This window comes from Phaseolus vulgaris, chromosome 1, assembly GCF_000499845.2.
Source record: "Phaseolus vulgaris cultivar G19833 chromosome 1, P. vulgaris v2.0, whole genome shotgun sequence".
Lineage (NCBI taxonomy): Eukaryota > Viridiplantae > Streptophyta > Magnoliopsida > Fabales > Fabaceae > Phaseolus > Phaseolus vulgaris.
Window position 1 is genome coordinate 28873609 of NC_023759.2, and position 24474 is coordinate 28898082.

The 24474-nt window shown below is 35.2% G+C and overlaps 2 protein-coding genes across 3 annotated transcripts; both read left to right on the top strand.

Annotated features, from left to right (window-relative positions):
- The first annotated feature begins 3958 nt into the window (after positions 1-3958).
- On the top strand, positions 3959-10889 carry LOC137813852 (uncharacterized). 2 transcript variants are annotated; one of them, XM_068616298.1, is made up of 3 exons: positions 4113-4551; positions 4618-6253; positions 10236-10889. In XM_068616298.1, the coding sequence occupies exons 2-3, from the start codon at positions 4938-4940 to the stop codon at positions 10375-10377; spliced, it is 1458 nt and encodes a 485-aa protein (XP_068472399.1). In that variant the 5' UTR covers positions 4113-4551; positions 4618-4937; the 3' UTR covers positions 10378-10889. The 2 variants fall into 2 exon arrangements, with proteins under 2 accessions (XP_068472398.1, XP_068472399.1); XM_068616297.1 differs by lacking the exon at positions 10236-10889 and having other exon boundaries at positions 3959-4551; positions 4618-6491.
- A 2355-nt stretch (positions 10890-13244) lies between these two features.
- On the top strand, positions 13245-13763 carry LOC137815832 (protein MAIN-LIKE 1-like). The gene is made up of 2 exons (XM_068618945.1): positions 13245-13403; positions 13500-13763. Exons 1-2 carry the CDS (start codon positions 13245-13247, stop codon positions 13761-13763), a joined length of 423 nt encoding a protein of 140 aa, XP_068475046.1.
- Positions 13764-24474: the final 10711 nt, after the last annotated feature.

The following is a 24474-nucleotide window of genomic DNA, read 5'->3' on the forward strand; positions in this document are numbered from 1 at the left end:
AGGATCACAAACTAATATTCACTTTACACTTATAAAAGCATTCATACATAATCCAATTCAAAGAAATAAGAAGAAAATAAAAGAAAGAAGTTCTTTTAGCTTGAGTGAAAATTTGGCCTAAAAGGTTAATTTTTAGTGATATTTTCACTTAAGCAAGAACTGCTTCACTTGAGCAAAAACATAGTTGAAAATAAGTTTGAGTGTATGGTTATTTTTGCTTGGGCGGGAATTGTCTCCCTCGAGTGAAAATATAAGAAAATCAATCTCAATAGCAGAGTCAAATGTCTTTTAAAAAATATTTCAATAATAAACTTCTAAATAATTCAAAATGATCAATCCAAATTATAATCATTCAAACATTATCCCTCAATCATTTTAATACAATATAAATCATTGAAACTCATATTTGCATCAAACCATAATCAAAACTTAGTTTAACTAGCTTTATACTTTAACATCCATAAACTAGTTACTAAATTAACTTTTTTTTTTATCTAAATTAACTATGCTAGGATTCTATCGAAAACATAAACAACTTCTCTTACCTGAAATGTTGTTGGAGATCCCACATCGACTAGAGATGAAGACATTTCATTGTATATAAGTGGGTGCAAACCTCAACCTCATGAGCCGGTTTTATGGGGTTGAGTTAGACTTAAAGTCCACTTTGTAATATGATATCAAAGCTGTTTCGAAGAGCTCTGTAGCGCTTCTTTCTGATTTTTATTTCCCCCTTTATTGTTCTTGGTTATCTTTTTTGCTCTCTTTCAAAATCTTGATTGGGTTTCAAAATCTCTTGGGCAATGTCTAATGAAAACCCTAGTCTTAATAGTAGTTACACTATTACATGCAATTTTTGTGGTAAATACTGAGGCTATTTGTTTTCACAAAGTGGGTTTTCCTTCTGGTAATGTTAAAACCTCAAAGTTTTCTTCTACTAGAAAAGTTTGCACTTTTTGTAATCATCTTGGCCACACTGTCGACACCTGTTATAAAAAGCATGGGTTCCCTCCTGGCTACAAATTCATCAATTGAACATCCCAAGCCAATAATATGATTACTACTGACACTTTTTCTTAGCTTTTTCCTAAAGAACAGGATGTAAAGGGGATTCAACTTACATCATAATAGTGCCAATTCCTGACCAACATTTTGCGTCAGCAAAACCTTGAGGATACTGTCCCTCACACTCAAATTAATCAAGTCGACACCTTCTCTGTGGATGAAATCCCCAATACTAAGCAATCTTCAACAGGTAAGTTTCTCTCTTCACTATCTGCTATAAAAGAATATTGAATTATTGATTATGGTGCCACGGATCATGTTTGCCACAATTTGAACGTTTTTACTTCTTATACTAAAATTAAACCTGTCTTAATTAGTCTTCCAAATGGTCAAACTGTGTATACCACATATTCTGGTTTAGTACATTTTTCTGATAAGTTTTATTTGTCTGATGTGTTATATGTACCTCATTTTCAATTAAACTTAATATCTGTTTCTAAACTCACACACCAACTTAAATGCACTTTAAATTTCACTTCAACCCACTGCATTATACAGGACAATCTCACCCAAGAGAGGATTGGTACAGTTCAAGCCACTGTTGGCTTGTACCTTGTCACTACCTTGCCTACTTCTAGCCGTTCTAAACTGCATTGTTTTTCTCCTTTTATTAATTGTAATATCACGGACAAAACACTCTGGCATTATAGGCTAGGACACACTTCACTTGAAAGATTACATGTCTTAAGCAAACAATACTCTTTTATTACTGTTGATACTCATCATGTATGTGACACTTGTAGTCGTGCAAAACAGAGAAAACTTCCTTTCACTTTAAGTAATATTGTTACCTCTGCTATCTTTGATCTCGTACACTTTGATATTTGGGGACCATGTTCCATAATTTCTATGCATGGTTTTCGTTATTTCTTGACTATTGTTGATGATTACTCACGTTATACTTGGGTTATTCTGTTGCATAACAAATCTGAAGTGCGTCGGTACATCATTAACTTCACTATTTTCGTTCAAAATCATTTCAAAACTAATACCAAAATGATTCGTACAGATCTCGTACTAATATCAAAGGGAATTATACATAAAAAAATCTTGTGTTGAAACACCACAGCAAAATGGCATTGTAGAACGTAAACATCAACACATACTAAATGTAACCCGAGCTTTACTTTTTCAAGCAAATCTTCCTCTTATTTTTTGGGAGTTTGCTGTAAGACATGTTGTTTTCTTAATAAATGTTATTCCTACTCCATTACTTAATAACATCACTCCTCATGAAAAGTTGTTTGGAAAACCATATGACATTTCCTTTTTAAAAGTGTTTGGTTGTCTCTGTTATGCTAGTACCATTACTGCACATAGGAAAAAAATTAGATGATATATCTATCAAAGGTATTTTTCTTGGCTTCCCACAAAATACAAAAGGTTATATCATCTTAAATTTAAAGTTTAATAGCATAGAGATATCAAGACATGTAATCTTTCATGAAAACCACTTTCCATATAAATTGGACAATGGCTTGCGTAGGGACCCTAACACTTTATCTCTCCCTATTTCTAACACATAATTCTGCTTTTGATTTTTTTTTTCTGATACTGCACCTCCTGCTGAGCCACGTGCCTCTACTCCTGCACCCAATATTGTTCCCCCACCAACCTCAACCTCATTATCCTCTGATCTTCCAGCAAATAGTGTCTCTGCTCCTGCATCCAACATTGCACCTCCACCAGAATTATCATCGCCTCCACCTCCAGGAAGCACCTCACCCCAATTTCCAAGAAGATCATCTCGTCCTCATCGACAACCTGCCTATCTTGCAGATTTGGGATTGAGGTAGGCTTAAAGTCCACTTATATACAATGAAATGTCTCCATCTCTAGTCGATGTGGGATCTCCAAAAAATGTTTATCTTTAAATCAATTTCCATAACCAAGCAACACATTATTTCAAGATCTAGGAACATAGAGTAAAATATCCAAATATACCAGAATTCTAGTATATGATAAAAACAAATTGAAAGGAGAGAGATGTTTTGCAAGGGGTTACATTTTTAATAGTTGGCTTATCACATTGAACTAGATATACCAAAAATATTATGTAAAATGTAAAGAATATACAATAGTTTAAACTTATATGTGAGTGTTAAGTGTTCTTAAAATTTAAAACAAGTTATAAAGTAATATAGGAATAAAACTATGATAATTTCATAGTTTAAAAATATGAAAATATTAAGAATGAAATAATTCTAACTATTTAATTTATTGTTGGAGATCCCACATCGACTAGAGATGGGAATATTTCATTGTATATAAGTGAGTGCAAACCTCACTCCATGAGCCGATTTTATGGGGCTGAGTTAGACTTAAAGTCCATTTTTAATATGGTATCAAAGCCATTTAAATTCTATCCTACCGAGTGTTTTTTGGGCCTATCGGGCCACCCACTATCGGGTCGTTATCGGATCACCCATAATATGTTGTCTCACGCACGAGCTGTCACTCTTGGCGTGAGGGGTGTGTTGGAGATCCCACATCGACTAGAGATGAGAATATTTCATTGTATATAAGTGGGTGCAAACCTCACTCCATGAGTCGGCTTTATGAGGTTGAGTTAGGCTTAAAGTACATTTCGTAATATCTATCATTTCATAAACTAGTATTTTGACATTTATAGGCATCGATTGTTTACTTGAAATATATCTAATGTTAGAAATAAAATTAATTTATATACAATTAATTACAGCATATTTTCATTTATTGTCTCAATTATTAAAAAGCTAAATAGTGTATAAAAAGAAATTATTAATTATTTTATAAAATATTTGGTTATTTCTATTATCTTATTCACAAAAAGAAGAGCACAAAGTAAGGAAGTTAAGTGCAAAATATACTCTTTAATTGTATTAATGTTAGGTTATAACATATTTACTTCTGCATAGGAGAGAAAGGTGTGAATTATGGTTATTGACATATATGCGAGATAATCCGTTTGATAATAAGATTAGTTTTGACCAAATGGAGAGAGAGAGTGAGTGGCAAGTTGTGAGGAAGAGAGGTTATGGATCGAAGAATACAAGTGTTAAGTTTTTCTTCACGAATTTTCCTCTTGAATATGAAGAGGAGGACATGTGGAGAGTGTTTCAGAGATGGGGAAGAGTTGTTGATGTGTTCATTTCCAGAAGATTGAATATCAAAAATAAAAAATTTGGATTTGTTAAGTTCATAGATGTGGTAGATGTGGTAGACTTGGAAAGGAGATTAAATTCTGTTTGGATCGGTTACTGGAAAGTAAGGGTAAACAAACCAAAATACAAACACAACAGTGAGAGAGAGCCTAGGTACACGAGGAATGTGGAGCCCAAACCAAAAATCAGCAGAGATAGAGTGCCAATGGAAAAGTGGAACGTCGAACCTAAGGTAAATCGGAGTCATAACGTCTGGAAGGAAAAGTTGTCATATGCTTCGGTGGTGGAGAACGTTCGTAAGGGGGAAAAAAGGAATAATGACCCAATAGCGTTCAAGGCAGAGGTGAAACATTCAGAGTGGTTAGATAACTGCTTCATTGGTAGAACGGTGGAACCAAGTAAGGCAAAGGACTTGAAGGAAAGTTTTATCTTGGGTGGATTTAATTTTATCCGTGTGCGGTTTTTGGGAGGTAATTGCGTTCTATTGTCTGGAGAAGATGCGAGTTTGATCAGAAAGGCCATAGAAGAAAATAAAGAGTGGTTTGAATCAATCTTTGAATCAATTAATCCTTGGGAGAAGGATTTTGTGGGAAAATAAAGAGTGGTTTGAATCAATCTTTGGATCAATCTCCCAAGGATTTTGTGGTGCCGGAAAAATTTGTTTGGGCTCGCATTAGAGGGTGACCCCTGAATCTGTGGAGTAGACATAGCTTGAAAAGTATCGTTTCGATGGTCGGAACACTTGTAGAAATTGACAAGGATACATTGGAGATGGATGAACTAGAATATGCAAGAGTCCTAATTAAATTGCCTGTAGCAAGGGAGGCTCGTTGGTCAAATTGTATGAAGGTCAATGAGACTCTATGTCAAATAGCCATTGAAGAAGAACCTTTTAATAATATTAAGAGATGTTATTTTGGTGAATGGGAGAGAAATTATGATGATGGTGATTTCGGAAGTTTCGTAGGGAGGGAATGCGGTGCATCGGAAGGGTCAGAGTTTGGAAGTAACCTAAATTTTCATGGTTGTGTTGGGGAGGAGATGACGGTGGAAGAGGCGGAGGGGATCCTCCGTAGGGAGGCACGCGCGGCTACAAAAGACAGGAAGGGTGACGTGGATGGCCAACATATTACTGGGATACAAAACGATAGACATATTAATGAGGTAATTGATGGTTTAGTTGGCCAAGATGGGTGCATTAATGAGGAAGGTGATGATTTAGAGGGGATGTCCAGAAATTTTAACGTTGCACTTAATGAGGTAGGTGGTGAGAGGCAAACCCTAACTGAGTTAAAAAACTTATATGTTGATATTGGGCCTATGGGTGACTGGGCCCAATTCCAAACATTAGAGAGGGGGATGTGCTTAGCTGGAACAGGCCCATCCATCAGTGAAATTGAATTTTCTGGGATAGGAAGTAGGGCTGATGTGGCCCTAGGTCAACCTAACAACGGCCATCTTACAACGCCGGTTGCGCTCGTCGGAGATAAGGGGGCCTTCACTGTGGCTGCATGTGCGCGGAGGGACACATCTGTTCGAATGGTGGACGCTTCAGCGGCGGTGGCGACGAGAACGGAGGTCGCTCCCGCTGTACATGACGCTGCGACGCCGCCTTTCGTAAGCAACCATGGTCGCGACGATCGAAGGGAGGTTGTTGCTGTGTTATCACAACCCACTAGGGGTGTCACTCGAACTGGTTCTCTCTCTGCCGCACACGAAGTTGTTTTGTTGCTGCCTTGCCTTGATGCACCGGCCACGCCTGTCGGAGATGGTTACTGGGTGGTGGCGGAAACTTCCTCGGAATCTGGAAGTGATCCTGCGTACTCTCTGGTGGTCCGTAGACCGCTACACTTTGCTGCAACATTTACTGGGGGTCTTTCTGTGAGCCCTGTGGGGAACGTGAGGTTTCAGCGTCAAGCTACAGCGTTACCAGATGTTGGACAAAGGTTGATGGAAGTTGGGGAGTGTAGCAACAGCAAGTCACAAAAGGTGGGGATTACATGTCCTAACAGACCCAAAGATCAATCTCGCACAATGGATGTAAGGTTAGTATCTAGTTCTACTGACTTTTCTAATAACGGTACTAAAAATTGCTTGGTCTGGTTAAAGAATGAGAATGTGGAAGCAGATAGAATATGGAAGTCAGGAAAGGAATTAGGATACTCTCGTTTGGGAAAAAATGATGATATACTAAACAGGTTAAAAGAGTTGGAAGAAAGGGATAACGGGAAGGAGGGATTAGACAGGGGTGGGCTAAATGGCGGTTATGATGAAACTGATTAGTATGAACATTAGGGGTTTGAGAGGAAGGATAAAAAGGAAGTATGTTAGTGATCTCATTAAAAAACAACAAGCTGGATTTATCTGTCTATAGGAAACAAAATGTGAACATATTAGCAAGGAGAGGTGTTATCAAATTTGGGGGTCAAAAGAAATTGACTCGATTGAGATTGGAGCAGTCAATAATGGTGGAGGGATTATTACGATGTGGAAGAAAGACTGTTTTGAATTAAAAAGGTACCGGAATGGAAACAATTTTTCAATTATTGAAGGTGTTTGGAAGGTAGGAATGCAAATTGAGATAACAATAGCTAATGTTTACTGTGGAGGAACGTTAAGAGAAAAGAGAGCTATTTGGGATGAGATAAGTGAGATAAGGAAGAGTCACCCAATAAAAATGTGGTGTGTAGTTGGAGATTTTAATTCTATTAGAAGTGCTGAGGAGAGAAGAGGTCAAAATTATAACGTCAACTATAGTAGTGAAATTCAAAGTTTTAATAAGTTTATTGAAGACTCTAGTCTGGTTGATATTCCATTGGTGGGTAGAAAGTTTACTTGGTATAAACCTAATGGGACAGTGAAGAGCATAATAGATAGAATCTTAGTCTCTCTTGAATGGTTAGAGAAGTGGCCAGCAAGTAAGGTGTATGCGGAAGGGAGGTCGGTTTCAGATCATTGTGCTTTAATTTTAAAGGAGACAAACATAGACTGGGGTCCAAAACCGTTTAGATGTCTCGATGTATGGCAAAAGGACAGTCGTTTTAAGGAGCTCGTAAGGAATAAGTGGGAAAGCTATGATATTAGGGGGAATAATCTATACGTTCTAAAGGAGAAATTGAAAAGGTTAAAATTCGATATAAGAAATTGGAACAAATATGTATTTGGAGACGTTAATAAACAAAGAGTGGAATTGGAAAAGAGAGTCCAAGATTTGGATGGAAATGATGATGTCGGGGACTTGAGTGTGGAAGATAGAGAGGAAAGAAGACAACTGTTAGCTGAGTTGGGGCAAGTCATAGTTAAACAAGAGGCGATCTTACAGCAAAAAGCAAGGTTGAGTTGGTTAAGTCAGGGGGATTTGAACACAAAGTTTTACCATTCAAGTATTAAGTGGAGGAGGATGCAAAACGAGATCAATGGCCTCAAGGTCGGAGATCAGTGGTGTGATGATCCAGCTGAAGTAAAAGCTAGAGTGAAGGAATTTTTTGAGGACATATTCAGTTGGGGGGAAGTCAACTGGTTAGTTTGGATAATGTGCGTTTTAAGGGCATATCTAGGGAGGATAATGAAATGTTGGTTGGATTTATTTCTGAAGATGAAGTTAAGAAGGCAATGTGGAACTGTGACAGTTCCAAAAGTCCTGGGCCGAATGGTTTTAATTTTGGATATATAAAATTTTGTTGGGACATTGTAAAAGGAGATGTTGTAAGTGCGGTACAAAGTTTTGCATAGGGTGGAAGTTGGCCGAAAGGTACTAATGCGTCTTTCATTACCCTTGTTCCAAAGGTTGCAAATCCACAACAACTGAATGACTTTAGACCGATCTCTTTGGTGGGTTGTGTGTATAAAGTTATTTCTAAAATTCTTTCTTCAAGGTTGAAAAGGGTGTTAAACAAAGTCATTGACCCCAGGCAGTCTGCTTTTTTGGAAGGAAGGGGTTTGTTGGATAGTGTGTTAGTGGCTAATGAGACCCTTGAGGAGGTAAAAAGGAAAAAGAAAGAATGTGTGGTGTTTAAGGTGGACTATGAAAAGGCATATGATTCAGTAAGTTGGGAGTTTATCTATTACATGCGAGGAAGATTGGGTTTCTGTGATAAGTGGATTGAATGGATTAAGAACTGTTTAGAATCTTCCTCAATATCCGTGTTGGTAAATGGAAGCCCAACAACTGAGTTTAAACCTTTGAAGGGCCTAAGACAAGGCGACCCTTTAGCGCCTTTCCTGTTCCTAATTGCGGCCGAAGGACTTGCAGGGGTAGTTAGACAGGCGGAAGAAAAGTTGTTAGTGGAAAGTATTGAGGTCGGGGAAAAGCGAGTAAAGGTGAGTATGTTGCAGTATGCAGATGACACCCTATTTTTTAGTAAAGCCTCAATACAAAGTGTTCTGAATTTAAAGGCTATCCTGAAATGTTTTGAACTTGCCTCTGGACTTAAGGTTAATTATTCTAAGAGCAAGGTTGGTGGAGTGGGGGTGAATAGTAATCAGATGATGATTTTTGCCTCCATTCTGAATTGCGAGATTATGAAGTCACCTTTCAGTTACTTGGGGGTGAAGGTAGGCGGGAACCATAAGAGATGTGCTTTTTGGGATGGAATGCTCATTAAGTTACGTAGTAGGTTGAGCGCGTGGAAAGGGAAGTCTCTCTCTTTGGCAGGCAGAGTATGTCTTATCAAATCAGTGCTCACGTCTTTACCACTCTTTTATGTCTCTTTATTTTGTATGCCGACAACAGTGGTGAGGGAAGTGAAAAGGATACAAAAGAACTTTTTGTGGGACTGGGGTTCAGAGAACAGGAAAATTGCTTGGGTGGCGTGGGATAAGATATGTCAACCGAAAGATAAATGCGGTTTAGGGGTAATTGACATAGGTAAGTTTAACTTGGCTCTTCTGGGGAAATGGATTTGGAGACTCAAGTCTGAAGAGAGAAGCCTTTGGAAGGATATTCTAGTCTCTAAGTATGGTGGGTGGAGGGATTTAAGATCTCAAGGTCAGAAAAGTAAGGAGTCAGTCTGGTGGAGGGACCTTAAAGGTGTGGAATTTAGAGGAGTGGGGTAATGACTTCGAAGACAGAGGTCAGTGGGAGGTAGGGGACGGGAAAGAAATCAGGTTTTGGGAGGATAAATGGTTGGACAATGATACCTTATTGCATAAATTCCCTAGGCTGTTTTCGGTTTCCTTAGATACTGGTCGCAATCTCTCACAAGTTGGGGTTTGGAACAATAATGTTTGGTCGTGGAAACTGAGGTGGAGAAGGAATCTTTTTGTGTGGGAATCCAGCCTTGTTGATATTCTGATGCAGTTGTTGGATAACAAGAGGTTAACAAGAGAGGGTGGTTTTAAACCCGACAAATGGCTCTTGAGGGATGGGTCTACGGACTTCTCTGTGAAGACAGCCTATAATATTCTCTTGGGGGAGGAGTCTACAGTGGGTGAGGAACTTTTCGCGGAATTCTGGAATCTAAAGACGTTACCTTCGGTACAATTTACGGCTTGAAGGGTACTACGTAATGTCATCCCCACTAAGGACAATATTTTGAGACGTGGTCTACTTTTGATAAGTGATCGGTGTCCCCTGTGTGGTGAGGAAGAAGAATCGGTAAGACATTTATTTTTTGAATGTAGGATCTCTTGGAGAATTTGGGGTATGTGTCTCAGGTGGCTTGGGTATTCTTCGGTCTTACATCATGATGGACAAATGCATTTCAGGATGTTTAAACCTTTAGACTTGAAAGAGGCTATTATTAGGTGTTGGGGGGCATTTGGGTAGGCATTGTAAGTGAAATTTGGAACCACAGGAATAGGGTTGTGTTTGAGAATGGGCGGGTTGATTTAGTGGAGGTGTTTACTGTGGTACAAAGGAAGACTTGGTCTTGTGTCACAGTAAAAGAAAAATTGGTTGTTTTCACCTACTCAGATTGGTGTATGGAACCTCTTTGCTGTATGAGGTATTTGAAAGACTGATCTTTTGGTTATACTAATGTGTTTTTTTTGCCTTGACCTTGGAAGTAGTGGTGTGTTTTTATGCAGGTCTCATCGGGTACTTCTATCTGGCAAGGTTGGATTGAGGGATGGAAGGGTCAGGTTGATGATTTTGTTTATGGAATGTGGTAAAGGAAGTGCCTTTGATGTATTATGTTCAGTATGGTGGTGGAATCTTGTATGGCGGTAGAAATCTGGGAGTTTGTTATGTGGTGTTTTGGTCTCTGACATGCCCAACTTTTGGGAAGTTGTTGTGTGCTTTTTTGCAGGTTATGTCTGGGTTGTGTATTCTCCTCATATGATCAATCTGTTGATGTTGGTTTTTGGTTTTTGATGCACTTCTGCCTGTTGCAAAGTTTTTTGGTTAGGTGTTGGATAGTGTGTCCCCTTTGGTGAACTATTTTCTGCTTACAATTCCTTCTTGTATGTTTGGGTATGTCTGGATTGGTTCTTGGTTACAGTACTTCTATCTACTAGCAACGATATTTTAGGTGATGGGTGTACATTCTATTTTGAGGGTATGGTCTCTTTGGTGGGTTGCTGTAACAGTATTTGCTGGGTCTTAATATCTTGTAATGGTGTATTATATAGGCTTGTAGTGTAATGTTTCGTTGGGTCCTTAATCGATAGGGCGCTAGAAAACCTGGTTTGGTTGTTATGTATAAGGGTTGAGACACCCCTGAAGTGTCTCATTTTATTTTATTTATTCTTTGCTGATAAAAAAAAGGTTATAACACTTGAAAGACTGCATAAGATTAATTTAGGAGTGGGCTTAAAGAAGTAATCACACATACATATAGGATAAGTTTTTTAGTTTTTATATTTGTCACTTTGTATAGTTTCTTTTTAGGCAATTTTTTTCTTCACCTTATAAACTAACTTAGATCCGATCCTTTTTATTTCCAAAATTATTTTTTATTTTAGATTTTAAGATCCAAAATTTAAAAACTATATTCTAAAACAATAATTCTGAAATAATTTTTTATGTTTCGGAAATAAATTCTGAATAGAATTCAAAAATCAAAATCTCATTTAAAAAAAAAACTTAAAAAAAAACGTAATATACAAAATTTAGAAATATGTTCCAATTTAAGAAAATATTTTTTGAAATTGAGAAAATTATTTTAAAAATCCAAATTCAGAAATGTATTTTAGAAAAGAGGTTCTAAAAGTATTTTTTATTTCAATCTTTCTTTTTATTTAAGGGTAAGTTATTTTATATAATGCATGTTCAAATTTGACCAGGTAAGAAGTAATTGCCTTCTTTTTATATTTGTTAGTAATTAGGTTTTTTAAGCAGATTTATTGAGAATTATAATATAGTGACTTTCTACGGTGTATATGTGGTTTTAATGGGTTTCAAGAACTCGTGCACAACACAAGATTTTATTCAAATATAAATTTATTGTACACACATTTGCTTTAAAACGAATTGACTTAAAATTGAATCGAAATATTAAAGTCATCTATTCATATTTCAAGCATCCAAAGAAGTTTTTCATTATTTTTTTTATTTAAAAAATCTTTTTTTTTAAAGAATCTAATCGGCGTAGTCTTAAATCCAACCCTTAGTTCAATACAATTTATATTGAAGTTAGGAACTTCATAGATATTTTAATAAATGTTTTTGAAAAATGACTAGAAACCAACAATCCTTCAATCAAGGTGGATCAAATAATCATTGTTTTATTCTCACTTGATAAAATTACAGGTTTTAAAAATTAAGAATAAGTATAGTTTATATATATTATTTTTATTAACATTGAGTTTTGTTATATTTCTTTCATAGTTTTATTGTATTTTTTTTAATAATATTTTTTCGTGTTATAACAAATGATTTTTATTATTTTCTGATATCAACGTAGCTGAAATTTTACATAATAATGCCGCCTAAGATAAAAGTTTTATAAAAAAAATAAAAATATTTCAAACTGTTACTATTAGTTTTCTTTTTTCCCAATAAAACATTGTAGATATTATTTTTCATGCGATACAACAAAAATCATAGGTATGGTTGTCTTTACAGGAATGCTTCATTTTGTACCTCAATCACTTCTTCGACCATTCCATTCTAAATTTGATTTTATTATTATACCATTAAGTAAATAATATTAAAATATCAAAATTTAAACCTATTTTTTTACTTTACCTACTTTCTTGTGCAATTTTCACTTTCTGAACCCTTGTGTCTCTCATTTTCAACAGTCACACACCTCCAAGCATTCACCACCAGAGACCTTTTCATTTCGATGCAGCTTCATTGGCAAAACACTCCTCTTCATTCTTCAGTTCAGATTTTGTTGTTATAAAAGTTAGTAGTTTAATTTTAACTGTGTTTGTCGGAATGTTTTTGGAACATATTTGAACCGATTATGTAAGTGCCTAGATTTGTTTTTTCAATAAAGTTTTGAATTAATTACGTAATTCAGTAATTTTCTTTTTTAATTAGGTTTAAATTATGTAATTTTGAACTTTTCTTTTTAAATTAGATTTTGGATTATATAATTTAAAAATTATTATTTTTAATTAAGTTTTAGAGATTATTTAATCTAAAAGTTAATTTTTTATACATAATTAGGTTATGGAATAAGTAATTCCTAAGTTATTATATATTTGTTCAAATTACATAATCTGAAATATGTTAATTTAAATTTTAAAGTTGGGATTATGAAATTTGAAAGTTATTTTTTATACGCTTCCAAATTACATAATTTATAAGTTATTTTATATTCGATACGGATTATGTAATCTAAAATATGTTTATTTTGGATTTTAAGGTTGCAAATTATGTAATCTGAAACAATTGATGTTTGTAAATAATATACCGAATTACGTAATATGAAAACACTTTATTTTATATTGTGGATTATGTAGTCCGATAAGTAATGCTTGCATCGAGTTCAATGTTTCTGATTATGTTATCCCTTATCTTATTTGTAAATAGTTGAAATTGGCATGGTGTTATGGACATATATGACTAAAACAAGAGATGTTGGATCTTAGGGTCATGGGCCAGCGACATTAGTCCGTAGAAGAGACCAGAGTGGTGTTGAGGAAATGATTGATGTTGATGATCATATTGATGATGAGCTACAACAAGGATTCTGTGATGATGAGCAAGTGGACCATGCAGAAGGGTTTCCTGGGAGACCTTATGATATGTCGTTGCTGGTAAAATTCGTTGACCATGTTGTTGTTAAGCTGTGGGAGGGGGAGGTAAGAAAAAAAAAGCCTTCAATTAAATTGTCTTTGTTAATTGTTTTTTAAATTGATTTAATTATATTGAATATATGCAAATATTTGTATTATTAGGATTGGGGAGAACTTAAATTGGTATCCCACGGTAGAAAATTACATAAATTTGGGATGCCTCATGTTGATATTGAGTTTTTTGTACAAAATTATGGATTGTTTAGTTCGTGCAATATAAGTTATGAGATGGGGGACAAGAGACTAATTTTAGCCTTTGTCGAGAGGTGGCATCAGAAGACAAACTCATTCCACCTTCCCATAGGTGAGATGACCATCAAACTTGATGATGTGTCATCTCATTTAAACCTGCCCATTTTGGGTTAATTCCCTACATATGTGTCCTTAGAGTACAACAAAGTTGTGACAGTTTTAGTTGAGTTACTACGGGTGGAGAGGGTCACGGGAAGTTATAGTAACCTCCAAACCATCTTGTACCTACCCCCCCCCCCCCCCCCCTTTCACAACCTAACAAGACATGTCTTTCTTCCTTGATTTCCATTTGTTGTGTTAGATCTAATAATGATAATAACAAAACCAAGTCCATAACCAACCCTACAGACCCATTCAAGTAAGTCTTCTTGCAAAGGAAATACCTACAAAGCTATTTTAACAATATTACAAAATCATTTCTTCAAATTTTAATGCACTAAAAATAAATCAAATGAAATGTTATTCACCTCATCTGTTGTAAACTAGGTATCATAGTCCCCTTCAACCAATTCATGTACAAAATTCATCAAGTCTTCCATACTACACAACATTTCTACTTCATCGGATTTTTTTGTAAACAATCAAACCATCACGTCCATACTTTCACCTTCATTAATAAAACAAAAATTTCCATTTTATTATAATGTTCATTCAAATTTACACAATTATGCAAATTAAAAACAACATTTAATTTCCCTTCTGGATTGGGTAATCCGTAACTCATTTATAACTCAAAAATAACTTCTAGATTGGGTAATCCATAAGTCATTTATAACTAAAAAATAGCTTCCAGATTGAGTAATCCATAACTTATTTGATAACTAAAAAATACCTTTCGGATTGGGTAATACATAAATCATGTTTTAAGTTATAAAATGACTTTTGTATTAGGTAATCCATAAGTCATTTTATAACTTAAAATATTACTATTGGATTACACATTCCGAAAACATGATTTTTGGTTCATTTTCGGATCTGGTATATGTACGGATTTCGTAATCCAGAAGTTTTAAACTTAGTGCTTGTGTTCCAAATTATGTAACACAAAACTTAGTTCTAGATCCGAATTAACTTTTCAGATTATCTAATACGAAACACAATAGTGTCTTTCAAATTGAATAATTTGGAATGCTCTTCCGAATCCAGAATTAAGTTTCATGTTACATAATCCAAAACATGATTATTTAACATTGAAACTTACGAATTATATAGTCTGTTGATCTAACGGATTATCCAATCTAAAACATAAAAGATTAAGGGCACGCGTTCAAGAGAGCCAAAAAAATCAATCGAGAATGACACCACCACGAACGAATCGCTGCCAACCACCGTCAACACCACCACCACAACCACCACCACAACAACAACCACCGCCACCACCATCATAACAACCATCGCAACCACCACCACTTTCAACCCACACACCTTCTTCACTCAGCAAAAAAATCATAAAACATTGCCTTTTTACTGAAGGGTAATTTAAGAATTATAAATTTTATGGGGGGTGGCTGAAGAAGTGATAGATGTGCATGAAGAAGCAGTCCTTTACAAGATCCTCTATATATCCACTAAGCTTGGGCTTTGGTGTCTTTGTATAGCTAGCATAAATTAATTTAAGGTTGCTTCTTCTTGAACCTCCACACATTCTTGTTGCTCCACCATACCAAATGTGAAAGTATCCATTTGTTCTTAAGTAAAAAAATTAATTAACCTTTATAATCTCCCACACCTTTTTAACATTCTTTCTTCTTCCATTTTATCTCACCCCAACACCCTAAGGACCTCCACTCTTTTCTTACATTAGTTTGTCACTGATTTGAGTGTCCTTCATTTTTTTAAAACATTATGAATTACATAATTCAGAAGATATGTTTTAGATTTTGAAGTGTTCTCCGGATTTATAGAATCCAAACGCAATTTAAAAACAAATATTCAGGATTATATAATCTGGAAGCTAATCTCAGATCCAGAAATAACTTTCGGATTATGTAATCCGAAATATATTTTTGAAAAAAATGGTATTCCGAATTACATAATATGGAAGTCTTTTTTTATTTATTTGAGATTAGCTTATCGATTATGTAATCTGGATATATTTCAGATTACATAATTCAGAAGCTAATCTCATATCTAGACAAGACTTTCGGATCATGTAACCCGAAAGCTAATCCTGAATTTGGAAAAGGCTTCTGGATTACATAATTTGGAAGCTAATCCCTGATTTGAAAAAATACTTATAGATTATGTAATCCGGAATATAAACTACACCACATCATAAATTTCATATATTTTTAACTTTTTTACATAAGAGTTTTTTGGAATACAAAAACTTATGGGGGTGACACAAGAATATATGAAGGTGTAGGAAGAAGCGACTTTAATTTAATTAAAGAAGCTCAATCTTAACTTTATAAATACCTATGACTTGTTTGAAATCTACTAGAGACAACTCTCCAATTTATAATATTATGGTCTTTCATATATTTCTTCATGAAAACAGGAAAAATAATTTGATTACTATTTGAATTTAGCAAACACATGAGGAAATCAAATTCTCTTCTTTTTCATAAATATTTTGTAAAATATTTTTCAATAATTTTTATAGAAAAAAAGTCTATGTGATAGGAATATCTTTTGTTTCCATTTATTGACAAGCACGTCTTAATAGAGTTCAATGAAGTGTTAGAAAACATGGAAGTGTTTAGAACCACAATCATGTTAGGAGTTGAATATCATTTTATGCTTTATAAAAGTAAATTATAATTCATGAGAAGTTGAGTTCATAGTTCCAATCATAAAATAACATATATAAGTCAAGAACTAGTAGAATAACAACAACTTAAGAATACAAAAGAATCTACATAATTAAATTAAAAATACAATTAGGCATGAGATATAACAAAATAAACCAGACTATAAACCAGATTATAACATTCAGCAACACACGCATGCACACACATACACACATACATAAATTTTTTTAAATAAAATAAAAGAAAATTTAAATTTTGAAATCGAAACACTATTGATATGAATCCAAATAGAAATGACAATAAAATTGAGAATTTATGGTTACAGAACGGAATAAATTCAAAACAGTAACAATAGAAACCTGGATAAAGGAAGGCACCACAAACAAAGTTTGATAAGCCTAAGGATGATCGCCACAAGAATTGGTGGATTCTTGATAAGATTGCAAGATGCAGGGAAAAACCCTAGCAGAGAAACACTCTCTAAAATTGTCAAAATATTCGTCCCCCTATTCTGAGTTCCAACAATGTATAAATTACAAATTTAGCTAGAGGTCTTTTCTTGTTTGTAAGAAAATAAGACGATACTACAATCCTTATATTTCAATAATGATCATTTGTCCTAGTGGTCAGGTTGATACTTTGTACTTGGTCCTGAGTTCAAATCTTAACTCCAAATAAAAAATAATATTATTTTATTTTAATATTCCAATCTTGTTCTTAACTCCAAATAAAAAATAATATTATTTTATTTTAATATTCCAATCTTGTTGTGCGTGTAATCAGCTTAGTCTTTTTAAACTGTAGGCCTCCAAAAGATCTACTCATATTGTACTTACTTGAAAGATCAATCTTGTAGGCATTGTCATTAATCATTTCTAACACTTGAAAAGGTCCATCCCGTCTATGTTGGAGCTTGAATTTTCTTTGTCTAGTTAACATTTCTTTCCTCATGTGTACCCAGACCCCATCTTCAGGATCAAAGATTACTTTCTTTCTTCCTTTGTTAACTTGTTTAGAATAACCTTCACCTTTTTCTTCAACTTGTGCTTCAACCTTTTTATGTTGCTTTCTCACATAGTCAACCTTAGCCTGTGTATCTTTATGCTTTAAAACATAAATGTTAGGCATAGTTAACAAATCTATTGAAGTTAAAGGATTTAATCCATACAAAATTTCAAATGGATCACAATTCGATGTGCTGTCAACAACCATATTGTAAGCAAACTCAATATGATGTAAACATAATTCTTGGATAGCTGTCACCTTTTCATAATCTACTTGAACTCCTTTGGCACTTACCACAAAACACAAGAATGCAATTTGTTCAGTACAAAATGTGCATTTCTCAAGATTAGCATACAACTTTTCTGTTCTAAGAACATTTAAAACAACACACAAATGTTCCTCATGTAATTCCAAAAATTCTCTCAAAACATAGTTCATTAATCTCATAAAAGTGCTTGGGGCATTTGTTAGCCCAAATAGCAACACACGCCAGTCATACAATCCATATTTTGTTGTAAAGACAGTTTTCCATTCATTCCCATTCCTAATCCTAATTTGATGGTAACCACTTCTTAAGTCAATTTTTGAAAATATACAACCACCATACAATTCATCGATTAAATCATCTAACCTGGGAATATGGTGTTTATACTTAATGGTAATGTTATTGAATGCTCTGCAATATGTGCACATCCTCCAATAACCATCATTTTTAGGCACCAAAATTACTGGAACAACACATGGCCTCATGGTCTCTTGTACCCATCCTTTGTTCATAAATTCTTCAACTTGAGTTTGGATTTCCTGCAAAACAGAATCAACACTAGGAAGCAAATTAATTTGGTTAGAATGGTCAGCAACCAAAGTGTTGTTTTTGCAATAAGGTAAATAAAGAGGTTTGTTAGAAAGTAGCAACTTCTTCACTTCATTCACTTTCAGTAATCCACTCATTTTTCTCTCATGTGTTTCTCTCTGTTTAGGTGTTTCACTCATCTCTCTTTTCTCTTGGACTCTCTTTTCTCTCAATTTGATTTGATCCTCACACACCTCTCTAGGAGATAAGGGTTTGAGAATGATCTTCTTATTATTCTGCATGAAAGAGATTTTATTGGTGAAACCATCATGAATAGCCTTGGTGTCAAACTACCACAGCCTCCCTAACAAAATGTGAGTTGCCTCCATTGGAACCACATCACACAAGACATTGTCATTATATTGTCCTATGGATAGGTGCACCTCCACTTGCTTACTCACTGTCATCTCTCCATCTTCACTAAGCCATTGAAGCTTGTTTGGTCTTGGGTGCGGTTTTGTCTCCAAATTCAATTTGGTAACTAGTCTTGAGCTAGCTACATTGGTGTAACATCCTCCATCAACTATGAGTGAACATATTTTCCCATGAATGGAACATGTAGTATGGAAAATATTTTCCCTTTGGGTTTGGTCCAAAGCTTGCATTTTGCTTCCTAAAAGCCTTCGAATCATCAACAAATCACCCTCCAATGCATCCAACTCCACCTCTACATCCTCCTTCTCTTCTTCACTTGAAGGTTCACTGTCTATTTGTCTATTTGATTTTTTTTTATCAGCAATGAATAAATTGAATTAAAAGGGATATTTCAGGGGTATCCCAACCCATATACAAAAACCCCAAGGCTACTCCTCCTTAACTCTTAGAGCAAAAACCATATATGGCTTGAACTACAACATAACAAACCCAAAAAATATACATAATTTCATGAGCACCATCATAACCTTCACCCCATTTGCAACACAACCTAGAGAAGGAAAAAAGCATATAGCTAGAGCTACATAGAGCAGCATCCAAAGAAAAATCCAAATTGCAGCTTCGCAGAAATTGATATGTATGTGGCAGCAACCATACCAAACCATAAACATCAACAAATTACGCAGTAGATTTCAGAAATTGCAAACTTAGAATGATAACCAATCTATTATGTAACAAACCATTTGAAGCACCTGCAGGATCATTTATCTAAAGCAAATGGTCGTGCCAGACTGTGTGACAACTCCACAACGTGAGTTCTAATGTTCCCATTGCACGCCCCTGTTCCAATGCCATGCTTCAACAGACCCACCTTGGACCACCTAAACACCGATCCACCCACACACCATGATGTAAGCTACCTCCATACCAGACCATCCTAACCCAACCAGTAACAAACCATAAACAGCTGCTTGAACCAGCATCCCATCCCAAACTGCCACACTTTCATCTCCACACTAACCCGGACCATCCCTACCATACTTGACTCACAAGGTCCAAACATATTACGGCTTCTAATCCCAACTAAGCTACTACTTCTACAAACACCAGCAGAGGGGCTGCTACTGTGGTTAGAGAAATGCACTCTTCCTTTTACAACAAGACCAACCATTGCAACATAAATCACACTGGATCAACCTTGGAGATTCCTTGCCACTGCTGCCACCAACTTCCAAGACCATTTCACTACCTTGTAACACAAATCCCAACTTGCTTGCCCTCACTCTAGAGTTCCATTTGAATTGACCTTTTGCACCATCAGATTCAAACTGCCTCAAGAGACAGAACACCATAAATGATGAAAAACTTTGATAAGCAAGTGCAGCAACACAGATCACATCTTCATGCATAGATCAACCCCACCTTCTATTCAACAAACCAAAAAGCACTAAAGCTGCAGACATATTGGTAAAGCAACAAAACCTCAAAAAACCATGTGCCTAGTGACCCCACCAGCTAGCAGACCTATACTTATTAGGCCACCTTGCTTCACCTAGAGATTTAAGCTCTCAGCATACATGCCTCCAGAAACATCAACGGTCACACTCCCAACCCTGCATTAGAACAGGTCCAAACCACCGTCTGCACTACCAATGTACCTTCACCCTCACCCCAAACACAAGCCTTTTCCATCCAGTTTTACCACAACCAACTACTACGCCCATTGGTAGTTGAGTTACTATGTGTCAATAGCAATGCCAACTTTTCAGAGGAATTAGCCAAACAAGTACCTAAATAAGAAGAGAAAAGTACCTTCCCGTGGAGGATTGACACTCACCGGCTCGACCAGATAGCAACTGAGACAGAACCTCAGCATACTGCTATCACACACCCCACCTCAAAATTAACCCGCACCTCCAAGCCTCCAATGCTTCCTATATTGAGCATTTGTTGCTTCCAGGCTACTGCACCCTTAGTTATACTGCAGACAGACTTGTTTTTCTGGATCACCAACCCCCTCCCTTACAAACCTGCTTCCTCATAATGATGAACCAATCAGAATCTGTGCAAGCGAGACAGCATCATCCAGAAACTCTTCTTATCACTTCTCCATCTGGATTTAGTGCAACCACCTTCCTACTTACAGATTTTAAAGCAGATATTTGGGTTGAGAACCCAGTCAACGAAGGAGTGACGAAAGGATTGCATCTTATGTTTCATCCACATCCAAGTCTTAAGTTGCACCTTCTGGAAAATCTCTTCCGCGTCTACTGCCCCTTGCTTAAAGATGATCTGGTTCCTTTGATCCCATATGCATCTGACAACAGCTACCCATACTCCTTTCCAAATCAGATTTTGGTTGTTACTAACTTGGAACATGTGGAAACTAAGGAAGTGTGACTTCAGGTTATTTTGTTGGATAAAGGAGATATCTAACCACCGGAACACATAGACCACACCCTTTGCGCGTGACAACACTCCATGAAGAGATGTTGAGAAGACTCCTCCTCATGCTGGCATAGGGGACACACCATGGAATTTAATTGCACCCTTCTCCTGTTTAAATTCACTCTCGTTGGAAGTTTGTCCAACAACACCCTCCATGCTGTCACAACTGCATTTGGAAATGCCTTAGCCTTCCACAAGAGTTTGTACACCTCAGACTGGTGACCTCTAACTTGATTGGACAGGATCTCATATGCAGAAGTCACGGAAAACTGCCCTGGTTCCTCGTTCCCCCACACCTGAATATCCGAAACATTGTATTTCAGAGTGACCCTGGATAAGAGCAAGATAAGCTCCTATTCCCGATCTGACTCCCATACAAATCTGTCACATCTCTGAATACCAACTGATATGAATCCAAATAGAAATGACAATAAAATTGAGAATTTAGGGTTACGGAACGGAATAAATTCAAAACAGTAACAATAGAAACCTGGATAAAGGAAGGTGCCACAAACAAAGTTTGATAAGCCTAAGGATGATCTCCACAAGAATTGGTGGATTCTTGATAAGATCGCAAGATGCAGAGAAAAACCCTAGCAGAGAAACACTCTCTAAAATTGTTAAAATATTCGTCCCCCTATTCTGAGTTCCAACAGTGTATAAATTACAAATTTAGCTAGAGGTCTTTTCTTGTTTGTAAGAAAATAAGACGATACTACAATCCTTATATTTCAAGAATGATCATTTGTCCCAGTGGTTAGGTTGATACTCTGTACTTGGTCTTGAGTTCAAATCTTAACTCCAAATAAAATAACTTTTATTTTATGTTTGTAGGAATTACAAGCTTCTTCCGTCCTTCAAGAAGATCTCATAATGTCCTTTCAATATCAAAGATTTATTAAAGAACATGTTGAAAGTTGATTCATACAAATAACTTCTCCGAAGAAGGCAAGATGTTAGCATTGCAAAGTCAACTAACTGTGTTAGAATTTGTGTTTTTCTCAAAGGTGGAAAGGAGCCACCTACCCAAGCTTGTAAAGCTCTGTCATGCTCTAGAGGTATTTGCAAAGAAGCCACACACATTCAATACTAAGTTAAGAGCACTTAAAGCATCTTAAAGCCTTAAAACATGCTCAAATGCAAGAAGAAGTAGTAAAAAAAAAACCCTCACAACAACTACAAAAGATGTGCAACAACTCTTTTCTTCCAAGCTATATATATCAAAGATCTCGTTGAAGAAAAAAGGGGACAACAACGAAACTCTTAATTCAAGAACGTGCACAAAATCTTAAGCTAACTAAGCCTTGTAGTTGTGAGAAAGAATATTGTTGTGTTCATTAAAAAACTAGTAGAATGCATAAACCTTGTATACATCGTAAGAAAACCTTATTGATATTTTAGATCACTTCTTAAACAAACCTTGTCTTAGCTAGGAGTGGTTGTGTGTTAAAGAATACTTGGTGGGTTAGTCAGAAGTGGTTACGTTCCAAAACAATACTCAGGTTGTTAGCCAAGAGTGACTAAGTGTTTAATGAAAACTTGATGGGTTATCCAGGAGTGGATATGTTGTGAAACAATACTCAACATGTTAGCTAAAAGTGACTATATTTTGAAACAATACTCAAAGGGTTAGCCAAAAGTGACTATGTTACAAAACAATACTCAACGAGTTAGCCTGAAGTGGCTACGATTCAAAAGAATACTCATGTTGTATCTTGCAGTGTTAGTTTGCATAGTGAAACTCAATCAATTGATTGAAATTTAGACATAGTCTACGTTATCAAGTGAACCAGTATAAAAACCTGAGAATGTATTCTTCTTTCGTTATCTTGTTAAAATTTCCTATCATTACATTTGTGTTAACTTAAGAAAGAGATTTTCAAAACTAAATTTTTGAAGGACTTTGAAATATCGTCTGTCAAGTTATAAACTATCATCTGTCTGTGTATCATCAAATAATAATTGTAAAAATATTTGAAAATTTTTAAAACATAATTCAATTCTCCCTTATATATTTTGGAGTGAGTTGCATAGGAACATTAAGTCAATGGAAAGTTAGTTATGCATTTTCTAAGATTCAATCATGCATTATCACTATATGTTTAAATTTTGAAATTAATAATTAAGGAAAGATAAATCAATTTCACACATCACTTGCAGATTAACACACTTTTGAAGACAAATTTATCCCTTTTAATAATCTTAGTTTTACCATTTTTTTATGATAGCCATTTTCAACTAAAATTTGAAAAGTTAATATAACCAAAGGGAAATGTCTTGGATGATTACCTGAAACCCCATTTGGACAGCATGTCATTGCTTGCAGTAATCAAAGATCAAGGGAAAAAAGAGAAACTTCGATGCACCCTTGTATCCATTATCCTTCTAATATTAATATAAACAGGGAATAAGTCAAACATTTTGGCCATTTTCCCATTTGGTGTTGGTCTTGGAGGAGAAATTGGAGCTTCTTTGGAAAGACAACGTTGATTATGATTTAAAATATTGATTTTTGTGTTGTTAAGGAAACATTAGATAATTCATAGTGTTTATTCAGTGGTCACTTAGCAAGATTTAAAATTATAGCACATATGGTAATGAAGTCTTTGTTATAACACATGCTAGTTGATTTATTGTTTGTTCCGCCTGGGAAATTTCCGTCAATGATGGTTGTAATGTGAGATCATTTTTATAGTTTGTGACGCCTTTAGAACCTTTGGCATCTTTTTAGGACTTTCTAAAACTCTTGTACTATTCTTAATTCATCCTTCCTTTTTATTTGTTGAATTTCTCTACATTTATCTTATTTCACCTCTTTAAAATTCAAAATATTACTTTTTGTCTTTTATAAAATGTGATAAAAATATATATGGTAAGAAAACATAATATTAGAACCGTGAAATCTTATCAGAATTTTCAAAAGTGATTCAATATACATCTTTTAATTTGAAGGTGAAAATTATTTTCTAACCAACATGGAGAAATAATTGGAAAATTCGTTTTATAGTATTTACATGCTTTAACTGCAGGTTTTATCACTTTGACACCTTCAATTTTTATTTATGTAAACCTGTAATAATATCCCATTCTTAATTTATTGGTGAGCTATCTTTATTAATGAAGTTCTAAAATCATTAAACATTTAGAAATTTGTAATTTGAAAAAAATAAAAAATAAAAAATAAAATTTAAATAGATAAATAAAATTATTTTTTCATATTGTTAAAATAAATTGTAGTACTATTATAATGAATTATCACAAGTGTTAAAAGTTGTAACATACATGTTCTCGCCGGTTCATATAGTCGTCAGTTGACTCTGGAATAGGTTGTGATTCCGTCTGTCTCTGCTGGAATTTGCTTTTTCCATGTGATGTTGAAACACGACTCCGT